The sequence below is a fragment of the Bombus fervidus genome, chromosome 7 (genome assembly GCF_041682495.2).
Source record: "Bombus fervidus isolate BK054 chromosome 7, iyBomFerv1, whole genome shotgun sequence".
In the NCBI taxonomy this organism is placed as follows: domain Eukaryota; kingdom Metazoa; phylum Arthropoda; class Insecta; order Hymenoptera; family Apidae; genus Bombus; species Bombus fervidus.
In genome coordinates, this window is record NC_091523.1 from 16629824 (window position 1) to 16641888 (window position 12065).

General features: G+C 34.5%; 2 protein-coding genes across 3 annotated transcripts; both read right to left on the minus strand.

Annotated features, from left to right (window-relative positions):
- Positions 1-67: 67 nt before the first annotated feature.
- LOC139989202 (leucine-rich repeats and immunoglobulin-like domains protein 3) lies at positions 68-7825 on the minus strand. The gene is made up of 14 exons (XM_072007323.1): positions 6937-7825; positions 5733-5804; positions 5474-5617; positions 5248-5385; positions 5003-5143; positions 4630-4917; positions 4374-4517; positions 4049-4287; positions 3799-3945; positions 3398-3712; positions 3021-3302; positions 2649-2924; positions 2265-2570; positions 68-2164 (listed from the first exon to the last, which is right to left on the minus strand). Exons 1-14 carry the CDS (start codon positions 7230-7232, stop codon positions 2037-2039), a joined length of 2916 nt encoding a protein of 971 aa, XP_071863424.1. The 5' UTR covers positions 7233-7825; the 3' UTR covers positions 68-2036.
- A 1175-nt stretch (positions 7826-9000) lies between these two features.
- Rnf11 (Ring finger protein 11) lies at positions 9001-10995 on the minus strand. Of its 2 annotated transcripts, XM_072007362.1 has the most exons (3): positions 10343-10995; positions 9640-10030; positions 9001-9418 (listed from the first exon to the last, which is right to left on the minus strand). In XM_072007362.1, the coding sequence occupies exons 1-2, from the start codon at positions 10472-10474 to the stop codon at positions 9677-9679; spliced, it is 486 nt and encodes a 161-aa protein (XP_071863463.1). In that variant the 5' UTR covers positions 10475-10995; the 3' UTR covers positions 9001-9418; positions 9640-9676. The 2 variants fall into 2 exon arrangements, with proteins under 2 accessions (XP_071863463.1, XP_071863462.1); XM_072007361.1 differs by having other exon boundaries at positions 9001-10030; positions 10343-10993.
- Positions 10996-12065: the final 1070 nt, after the last annotated feature.

The window sequence follows — 12065 nt, forward strand, 5'->3', positions numbered from 1 at the left end:
AAACGAAATGTTAATAAAGAGGAAAGACGAGGGAGTTTGTTTGCTGACTGACTATAGCTATATAACATTATTCTGATAGATTACTTGTATTTGTTTATAATATACCACGTAACAACAAGGAAAAATACTGAATTAAACGAGGACACCTTATTCGGTGTATCACACACAGGCACGAGTCAATCAACGTTTTCGCGACAGATTCTCTTGTTTATTGGCAAAATACGGTTTAATACTTGTCAGTGGTAAGTTTGCACGATCCCACTGGATCTGCTGGCCTGCTGGACGCAATCTTAATTCGCAATCGTTCGCGACTCATTCCTGAATCCACCGGCGACGATACATTGAATTTTTATCCTCTTCACTTTCGCAGAACAAAATAACTGTATATTTCGTAAAAAAATCTTCCGTAGAATGAAAAACGACGCATGCTGCGAGTCATTGATGACGAAAAGGGAAAGAACTAATGAACGAACTTGATCGTAGACCGAACAACCATTTATCGCTCGTGATACGTTACTACGCGATATAATGCGTTGTATCGCGTCAACCAAGAATGACAATATTCGCCTAACCTTTTTTTTTTTTTTTTTTCTTTAGTTTTCTCGAATTACATGATTTAAAAAAATATAGATGATTATGAAGGATGTATTTTTAACCGCGACATGGTGGCGAAACGATGAATTATCACAATCATAATTTTTGCAAGCGTCGGCTTTTACCAAAGATTTGCCTTTTCCTGTTTGATATCTTGTACCATGTATGTTCACGGCCATTTTAAATCGCATGTGCGCAGCACGGTAATATCACAAATGAACATCAAATTCACAAAAACGATAATATCCACTGGAGTTTTTCTACTACACAGCTACCGTCGTCTTGTCGCTTGATCGCTCAACTAATTACAATTCTACTTATCTTACGTTTAGATGTTCTATTAAAACGCACGAATACACAAGAAACAAATTATTGATAGAAGAAAAACGAAGGAAGAAAGTGTTTTCTCCTGTTAATTTCTCCTCAATCAAAACGACGATAAAACGCAATCGTGACAACGTTTGCGAACTTTCATGAAATTATTATAATAAATATAGTATCCTTTGCACGTATAGACGCTATAAATTTTATTAAATTAAATACTAAAGGAAAATCGTTGACTTCAAGCGATGATAATACACAGGCAGATACTTGAAAACTGGTATTGATATCTATCGGTGATGAGCAATCGTTAACGGATTAAATTGTATCAAAGTGTTTATCTAGGTGCGACGTAACCATTAGCTATGAATAAAAAATAAAGAGGAAGACAAATCATGAAGTGTCTACATATCAGCACTTTGGTGCGTAACAATTGTACACGGATACCCGTTCGCTCGTACGTATATATGTATACACAATTAACGCGTTTGTTGTATATGTAAAATACGTGTGCGTGGACTTGTGTACGTATGTACGTTTCTCTTTCTCATTTCATCTGTTTTTTTTTTCTTTTTCTTCTTTTTCGTTTAAGACAAACTGACGTCATGGGGCACTATAAATACAAACATTATCTAATAGTAATTAAGTAATCCTAAAAATAAATATCTATCACAAAAGACTGGTCTATGATATAAGTGGCTTTTGCGGGTTATGGTAATTCCCGGTGTCAACATACTCTTATTATTTTAATCTTTCCTCGACGGCACTCGATTACACACTAATTACGATGAGTCCTTACTCTTAAATATTTACAAATCTTACGTCATTAGTACTTTCTAGTTTACGTATCGCTCTTTTGACAAACGTTTTTATAATAAATACGACAATGATCGAGATCCTTGTCGCTTGTACCCCTATCGTACACCACGACATTAATGTTCATGACACACGAGGATTGACAAATTACACATTTGCTGTAGCAAATAGTTTGTTATCAAACGGTTGAAACAACGTTCGATCGCTTGCGATTTTTCAATCGTTCTTTTGCACATGGTAAAGAAGAACGTTTATGCACCGACTGCGACGAATCATGATGAAAACATATTTGAAATTTCTGTTTTTTAAACGGTGCAGTCTTTGTTCTCCTGGACCTGTCGTTCGTGATTCGTGTATCGTAACAACGGTGCTCCTACGTTCACTACTGCGCTTGTTTCTTCCTCGTTGTTCACTGAACATGTAACGATCTCTTCTACAAATAGAAATAGCCAAATTTCATGATAAAAAGGAACAGAAGACGAGAATAAAATAAGAGATGAAACGGAACGAATAACAGAAATATTTGTACGTACCGGGTAAACATAATTGTAACTGATCGCTACTAGGGTTGGTACTGTCTCCTGTACCGCTGTCTTTACTATGCTGAGAACTCGTTTCCAAATATATATGTGTTTGCGTGTCCGCTACCGTAGCTGCTATAGCTGACGACGGTTGTGAATTTCTAGCCTGAGCAATAGCATTCAACCGTCTTCTAGTTTGATAGATTATAACCACCCATACTATCGATGTACCAACAGCGCAACATACAACGGTGATTATTATCAAACCTAGTATATCATCCTCGTTTACCGACATAGGACTAGGAGTTGATATCGGAGCTGCAACACGTGCAATATTTTTTATTAGATTTTACTCCAAATTTAAAAGAAAGATCCAATTCACCGAAGATCTCTTACCTGGTTTCACTGTAAGGTGAGATGCACCAACGACACTACCCAACGAATTGCTCATTTCACATTCGTAACTGCCAGCGTCGCTAATTTTAGTGTCGACGATTATCAGTAGTTGGTCTTCAGCTGTAAAGAAATGTCGCTCGGTCGCCTGCAGAGGATTTCCATTCTTACGCCATGATAACTTTGGTCTGGGCATACCGCTTGCCATGCACTCCAACACGATCGAACCACCCATTGTCACTTCTTTGTTTTCCATTGGTTTTACGAATGATGGCGTTTCTTTCGGAAGGAAAAGTTACATATAATAAATCCGATCGAATTTCGCCTACATTAAGTAATTGTAAACTGTATTGTGTAAAAGCACACGACACTTACCCAGTATCGTAAGAGTAGCATTCGCGACGATTAAACCGGCAAGATTTTGCGCAGTGCACGAGTAAATGCCACTATCCGCTGTTTTCACGTCGACGATGAATAGTACATCGTCAGTAGGCATCATGTGCATTCTTCTCTCTCTTGCCGCTGGAAAGTCGTTACCACCATCTTTTTGCCACGCTATTTGCGGCGATGGATGCCCATCCGCGGAACACTCGAGACGAGCAGTGCTTCCAGCGATTACACGTATATCGTGCGGAATTTTCGAAAAAGATGGATAAACTACAACGAAAATGTAAGTATAAAACGTTTTATACTGACGTTTGACAGTTTCATATTAGGAATTTACTTAACATATATTTAAAATGAAAACTTACTTAAAATGCTTATTTTTGCTTTTGTGGAATATGTCGTTCCGTATGTGTTGGTTACCATACACTGATATTTCCCAGCATTCGCGTGTGTAACATTAGTAAAATGTAAAATGGAAGATGCCTCTGTTACACCGTTTTCAACAGAATCGGTGTTTATTTGCAGATTAACATCATCCATTTCAACGTTATCATGCTTCCAGGTAAAATGTAGTGGCGCACTGGCAGTACTCGTTGCTCGGCAAACAAGCGTCACGTTATCTCCTTTAATGCCCATTTGACTTTTAGGTTCTTCGATGATCCTTGGCTTTGGATATTCGTCTAAATATCACACAAAATCTCGTTAATAGTTACTAGTTTATGATAAAGTTACGTATGAATTCTAACTTTGAGTATAATATACTAACCGCATGTAAAATTCTTATGATGAAGCTGAGTCAACGACATTCCTTGTAGCCAATGTGGAAACCCGCAATAAACTTCTGCGTCGCTGTAACTGTGCTCGCGTAACCACATACTTAACCATTGCAGGCCACAGTCACAAACTAAAGCTCCTGTGCATATAAAGAAAACATGATAATCGCGTGCGAATACTTTGAGTACCGCGTTTCGATTTAAATCGTGTCACAAAAGAACACGTTTCACATTCGTACTTACTTGTATTCATTCTCAGTTTCGTTAGGCTAGTCATTGAAACGAATGCATTTTCCTGAATGCTCGTTACATTGTTTCCGCTTAAATCCAGTTCAGTTACGCTACTTAGTCCGGTGAATGCATTTTTGTTTACCGATTTTATTCTATTGTGCGCCAATCCTAGTTTCCATAGTTGTCCAAGTGGATCAAACGCACCGTTGATATCTTCCACCATGTACGAAATTTTATTGAAGTTTAGTTCCCTTTAATAAAAAAGATAGTTATTGAAAGTTCCGCAAGGTTTCATATCATTACAGTGTATTATGTTATACTACTATACTATACGTACAATATCTGCAAATTAGGAGTTGAAGCAAATGCACCATCCGAAATATAGGTAATTTGATTGTGATCCAGTTTGAGCTTTTCTAATTTTTCCAAAAATTCAAAAGTATCTCGTTCAATGCTCTTCATTTCGTTATGCGATAGATCTCTGTAATTAAATTCTCCATTATAATCGAATACACTGTGTGTTAATTAACATTACAAATTCCAGAATGTCTTATTGTATATTATATGTATTACGAGATGAAAATATTACTAACAATTCTACAATTTCTTTGCATCTATCCCATGCTTGTATTTCAATGGTGGTTATTCGATTGTGCGACAACGTTAACTTTTGTAAATGCTCTAATCCGAAAAGGCCTCCTTTTCTCACCATGGTTAACATGTTAAAGTCAAGTTGCAGGATCGTCAAATTTTCGAGTGGCCAGAACGCACCATCATGTAACGTTTCAATCTTGTTTCTCTTCAAACGTAATTCTTTCAAATTTTTTAAACCTGTAAGACTGAGTCCTTGGATCGTTTGCAATTCGTTTTTATTTATTTCTCTACAAAAGGAATATCGTATTTTTATCATCATCGTAAACACAAGTAATAATAAACGATAAAAGATCACACGAAACAATTTCTTACAGTATACGCAATTTTTTCAAATTCGTAAAAAGATCTTTCAGCTGCGTCAAGTGATTTTTATTCAAACGTAATTCTTCCAACGAAGTTAGATTATCTAAACTTCCGTTTTCAATTATCCTTATTTGATTCATGTTCAAATTTCTGTAAGAAAATAGAAATTATGAAAGTTTTCATGATTATCATTATGAAACAACAACGTATCATAAGTTACATATCATATTAAATAAATAGTAATCAATACATACAAATGTGTAAGGCAATTAGGAGCAAGAAAGGATCCATTCCGAATAACGCTTATTTTATTTCCACTCATATCCAAATTTTGAAGTAGCTGCAGAGTAAGTAATGCAGTTCCATTTATATCAGTGATAGAATTATGGGCTCTACGAAAACAGAATATTATTTTCTTCTGTGTTAAAAATAATAATTTTATGTATACACTATGCAATAGTATCTAATTGATATACTCACAATGCAAGATGTGTTATGTTTTTAACAAAAAACATATCTGGTACCTCTGTTAATTGATTTTTATTTATTTTAAGCCCTTGCAAATGTGTATCTTCTGGTAGAATGATTGTAAAATTGTCTCCAAATTTGTTGGCGCTAAGGTCCCTAAAATAATTATCAAACAAAATATCAGTCACAATTAATAAAACACTCTTGTTTCGAAATATATTTGTGATTGAAATAATATTTTAAATTAAAGGTACTTATAAAATATACTCACAATTCCTTTAATTTAGTTAAATGTAATAATACATCAGGCTCCAAGCTAGCTATGTTGTTTTCTTTTAACTCTCTACAAAGGAAGACAATAATCTTGATTTTTATTTCTTTCTTCACTTTTTTTTATTTTACTTCTAATTGAAAATATCTTATACTTAATACATACATATATATATATATATGTATTATCTTTTGTTCTTAATAATGTCAAGCATAATATCTATAAATACAATTATACGTAGCAGATAATATAAGTGGTCTTAAGACAATTTAAGATAAGGATTTTTCCACTTCGATCTTGATCTCCTTGACTCTAAACACCATATAGTCTCAAACAATTTATGTCAGTACATACTGCTATATATAGCTAAAAATCCTTGCCAGCATATTTGGGAACAAAATCCTACTTTCAATGTAAAATCTTCCCATGTTTGGAATACATTTACACACGTGTCTTGTCTGTACTATTTTGATTTATTTATAATTTAAAGAATAAAGACTATTTTGATAAATATTAAAGTACTCTAGTATAAATTAATTGTTTAACAAACATTAAACTAAAATAACTACTTAAATAAAAAATTAGTCACTTCTTATTATTGCTAGCCTATCTTACCTTACTCAATGAACTATTCTGAACAGAATCTTATTAAAGAATGGAATCATATACTATATCTATACTATATATTACTATACTATATATTATATTTTTAGATTTATTTATGTTACACGTAAGTTCATAATGAGAATATAAAGAATATGATATATAAAAATACAATAAGAATAATAAAAATATTTGAAAAAACAATAAATTAACAAGATGTCATGAAAAATATTTATTTTCGTTTAGTTAATGTAGCCAATGTTATTATTGTATACATTAACATTTTTGTTAGAAATTCATGGTACGCTATCTTATCTGGATAGATCATGTTACACTGGGTATATGTAGTTTCCCGTTAAAATTTTGGCGATAATTGTTATAACGTGACGTTGTAACGATCGAAACAGAATGAAATTAAGAAAAATGAACTTATACGAGTTCTAAATGACAATCAGCGTTAAGACGAAGAAGTGAAACATAGTAGCATCTCGGTGAATTTTCGGAAACGAATCAAGTGAAACAATCCGTGAAAGACAAGACGGCGTGGCGTCATGATGATGCACGTTCTTCTTGATAGAATAACGAGCGATTATTTACTTACAAGATCTCTGTCCATGGTGGTAGCCCGCTGGGTGCTCCGATCAATTGTAAGCTACTGCAGTCCACTACATTCCCAAGGCACGAACACTCAACGGGACACTGATTACTCTTGGTACTATCGTACGATATCCTGTCGGCTTTTGTAAAGTTCGATGGAGTTATGAGTAACACCGACAATGTAACAACCATCCATTTGTATCTCCACACAAGTCGATGTTGAAGAAAAACTTGTTCCGAATTCGACATCGTATGCACCGTTGTATCGTTCCGCTTAAAATTTATTTCGTAATTGTACATCGCGCGTCAATAATTTTCTCCATAGCGGTTTGCGGAATAACAATGGCATTTCCCGTAAAACCATCACCGTAATAATAAAAATGCCTACGTCCTATCGATTAAAAACAAACTTGTCTCTCAAAAACGCTTCAACCCACACACCATGATGACGCCCACGGACCGATGCGAGACTCCCTCACTGATTGCGCGATGCCATTCTCTCTCTTTCTCTTTCGTGTATCCATCTACTTCTTCGCAACGTTCCAACCTTTATATCACTAGAATTTTAGTCCCTAGCTAGTAACATATTCTATGTTTAATAGCATCGGACAGCATATATGTACATATATACATACAGATGCAGATTTAAGTGTATGCATCAAGAAGTGGGAATGAAAATTTACTTTTACGTTTTTCATTAATGGAGCTCTTACTGTATGTGAACGGTACCACGAATGTTATGAAAATGAATTGTTGACAGTCGATGTTCTTTCATTTGATGAAAGAATGCATTTAACACTTCTAGCGCCACCAAAGTAAATTTTTAGAAACTATTTAAACATTTAATAGTAAGATATATGGAACGTAAGAATTTAATTATTTTCAGCATAAACATATTCTGAATCTTTCGTTCATTTATTCCAGTATTTTGTCCACTACATTTTAACTAATATGAAAATTTTCGTAGGATGAATTTCTGAGTTATTATCAAAATAGCATATCTATTTAAAATAAGGATAGGTATTGTGGAAAAAATCGTCAGATGTTACTAAATATTTATATTATTATTATTATTCAATTTCTATATGAATATTTATATCTTGTCAGTAAATCACTATTTCACAGCATCGCTTACTTTTCTTCCAAACAAATCATTAACATTACACATGAAGCTTCCATAAAACATTAAAATATTTTCGTCCAAGTAGGAAACGTATGTATATATACTATATGTACGCATATGTACTCTTAAAAGAATATATACATTTATATTCTATGTATGAAATCCACCGATTCGTCCAATTTCTATTAACGTTATGGGTTGAAAAACCATCATAACTGTTGCAGCTTTTTCATTCTTAAGAAAATTTTATTTATGGGCTTTAAGTCCACGTAGAAATCTAAGTTAAATCGTGCAGCCTTTTGTTTAAGTTACGATTATATCGAACTGGAATAGATTGAGTTTAAACTGTTATAGTACGTATTAAACTACGTTCCTCCATTTGAAATTGAAATTGTATTTTGAATTTTATAACGCTATTCAACAAAATCTCCCAAATTGTATATTCTTTATGAATACTTTTATAAAAATAAAGAATGAGTTTCTTATACGTAGATACCTACTGCGATACACGATTATTGTTACTACTAGTAAGAAAACGCAACGGAAAAATATTCAAGATGTGTTTAATTGAATGAGACTTTGATAATTGCGTTGCTACTGCTTATGACGAAAGCACCAACGTAACAATACGTATAATGGTAGTTACGGTCGTATAAAAATTTTGCCGATAAGGCCATTAGGGTTAATAAACCTAAACTTTTAAATAATTTGAATGCAGTGTAACTATGTGTATATAAAAAGGACATATAAATGATATTCGATAGATACTAATATAAATATAAAGTCCAACCAGCCCATTTCCTTGTGTGAAGTAATTCGGAATATAAATAAGAGACACGGAATACCAATACCTTTGTTTTACAATTTCTTCGATTACAATATGTACTATTTTCAGAAGAAAGATTATTCATAATCTAAGGCCAGGTCACATTGAAATAAGAGGCATTATATTTAAAAACAATAAGATTAACTTTATATGCCACAAGATATATTCCGAAAATAGGTTTTTAGTATTTGGAAACATGAAACCATCGTAAATATGGTTGAAAATATACATAGTACGATATTTTTTGTGATACATAATATTACTTATGATATTCACAATGCATACAATTGGCTATAACTACTCGACCAAATCACCAACGTCAAGTAGATGCTACTCCCTTCAACCGAAAGTATTTTTAACAAGATCTCACATCTTCGGTTGCTCCATAAATTCGAGCATTAGATAGTGTATCTTTTGCAGCCATACGAAAGAAAAGCTACTCTTTAGATTTAGCAGAAAATTAACAACTATGGCGATTGCTTTCTGATCGTAAATACACTTTACTTCTTATCAATGATCCATGTGTAGAACATTACCCTGTAAGAGGGAATGACCTATGTAGAAGACATTTGAAACTTTTTATAATACAAGTATTATTATTACTTAGCATACGAGCAGGTATGGTGGATACAATGGCAAATATGATCGACCATTAACAAGAAAAGGTCCCTTTGCTAATTAGAAGCCATTATACGTGGTAATAAAATTAATGGTTCTTCTTTCAATTTTTCTGTTCAGCAATAATATTGTTTGATTACCGATTAGCTATTTATTCCATTTTCCATCTTCATGGTGTTAAGTGGTTGGATGGTACGAACTAATCAGTGCTGCATCTACTGGTTCCATGCACGATGGACAAGTCAAGGAACGTAGCAACCAGTCGTCGATACATACAGCATGATAAGTGTGCATACAGGGTAAATAACGCACTTCCTCTCCCACTTGAAGCTCCATCATACATATCACGCATTCTCCTTTTTTAGTTCCATCATATTCTCTCATAGGCAAGTGTTGGATAAGCCCAATGCGCTTTGCTATTCTAACTTGTTGTTCTTCTTCGCTACCTGGTCCTAGATTAACACCGATGCCAATTTGTTGAAGATGAAGTTCCCTCGTGAAAACTGGTGCATAGGAAAAAGTAACTGCCTCCTAAAGAATCAAGCATTAGTAAGTTTCGTTAGAGTATACTAAGCAAATTTTTTTAGCATTGATATATCTTATTAACTTTTTGAGAAACGAAAACTTAGCTGGATATCGTCTTATTTGACAAAAATGGATTATTATTATAATCGTTCTTACATTTTGATAGCATTTTTACAAAAAATATTTTCATCGTTAAAAATACACAAATGAAATCAAATAAATGGAGTAGAGACACAGTAGTTAGGATTAATGCGACGATAAACACCATTCGGATAGTGGAATCACGGTTGGTCGAATCATAGGAAGAAATGAAATTACATTGTTAGGTATTGGAGGTCCAAGGCCTTCTTGCAAAGAACCGCTAGTTAACGTAGGAGGATCAGTATTGTTACTGAGCAAAGTGGTATTATCCTGGTGACCGCTTCCAGCGCGTTTCAAACAATTCCCCATTTTGAAGGAACGTCAGCTCTAGCTTTGCGTTTCTCGGGCAACGTGGTTCGGTTCGTTAATCCCAACGTCGTGATTAAACGATCGCGATAACTTCGACGTGGGATATTCCGAAACTTGTCCCCATCATAAATTGCTTGTTTTTCCGCCGATACACTTAACAAAGCCCGTTTCGGCCTTCGAACGGATGACACTTCGTGTCTCGGTTGAAAATTTCGCGTACGAATCTTTACTATCAAAACATCTTCAGCCGTCACATACCCGTACCACAGCTGAGCGCCCGACGTATCCAATGAAACGTGACAAGAAAAAAAAAACGGGCCAGTTAGTCACAGGTTGTGAAAAAAACACTTTTCACATCCCCCACGCGACGTTCTTCAAACGTTTAGTACACACCACCGCTTTCATCTTACTGCGTAGAAAATACCTCGCTGTGATTCGTCGTTACAACCGTGTCGCATTTTCCAACCTCCAATCACCGAAAAACGATTCCGTGCGATACAAAGAATTTGCACAAGATTACGTACGTTCCGTTCAAAAGACACTCGGCAACTAACGTGCGATTGGTTCGAAACCAACACCGACATATCGTGAAACAGCGTGTTTACACTGTACCTTTAATTTAAATTTTTGGATTCGAAGCGATTCGCGAAAAATGTCGATAAACATGCTTTTCCATTCGATGTGTTTCCCATTTTTCAAAATACTTTTAAAAGTTATTACAATAAGAATGGATCGGTAAACGTGAATAATGAATTTGAAAAAATAATTTATCGGTAGAATGACTGTGGTATGTTCCCGCGTACGGATAGCGTGAGATCAAATACATATGTACAAATGCTGTTTGATTGATACTGTTCGTTTATTTTCGTTCATTTTTATTACTGTTTCTTTATTCACGACATTTTCTATGTAAATTGACGTTATATCGATATTCCTTCAATTTAAAGAAGAACGCGGAAGTTGCGAAAACTCTCGATGTTTATACGAGAATTTATCGTACTATGCACTTTATTATATACTTCTGACCTCTCTGACTTTGTCCTATTGATCTTGAACGATTCGTGGATCTTCGTTTCTCTCGATGATATGCGGGAATATGTAATATTTAAAACTATACCAAATAAGCATTCGTTTCAGCAAATACGATTTCTTTGCTCTTCATTGTGAAATCTTTGGTTAGACTCCAACGACGATAACAGAGCGGCGTCGATGCGTTGATCGATAATTTTATAAAATGGAACGGCTCATCAAATCGAATCTTTTTCGAAGGGGCACATTAAATTTGAAAAAACAACCAGAGAAAAGCAACGATGTAATCGTAACGAAAAGTATCGTTAACGTATTAAATGTGCTGATACTTTGTTAATGTTTCTGAACGAAATAAAAAGAAAATATGCTGTAAGTACGTATGGTCAGTGATCAGAGTATGAACTATATTATTGCAACTTAATGTAAAAATCTTAGGTGGCCGAGAATGATCATTTTCGTTGTTATCTTATCTAGTTATGACCTGTAACCTCCAACAAGCACGAAAAGCAAGAAGACCTTTGATACTGATCCTCTCCCCCCTGAAAAGAGTAGCAGCGTCGTA

Coding starts and splice junctions, on each gene's coding strand:
- Rnf11 (XM_072007362.1), bottom strand. CDS start 10,474: ATGGGGAATTGTTTGAAACGCGCTGGAAGCGGTCACCAGGATAATACC. Junction 10,031..10,342: donor GACCTCCAATACCTAACAAT/GTAATTTCATTT, acceptor TTGATTCTTTAG/GAGGCAGTTACTTTTTCCTA.
- LOC139989202 (XM_072007323.1), bottom strand. CDS start 7,232: ATGTACAATTACGAAATAAATTTTAAGCGGAACGATACAACGGTGCAT. Junction 4,288..4,373: donor ACTCCTAATTTGCAGATATT/GTACGTATAGTA, acceptor TTTTTATTAAAG/GGAACTAAACTTCAATAAAA. Junction 3,303..3,397: donor AGCAAAAATAAGCATTTTAA/GTAAGTTTTCAT, acceptor TTTTCGTTGTAG/TTTATCCATCTTTTTCGAAA.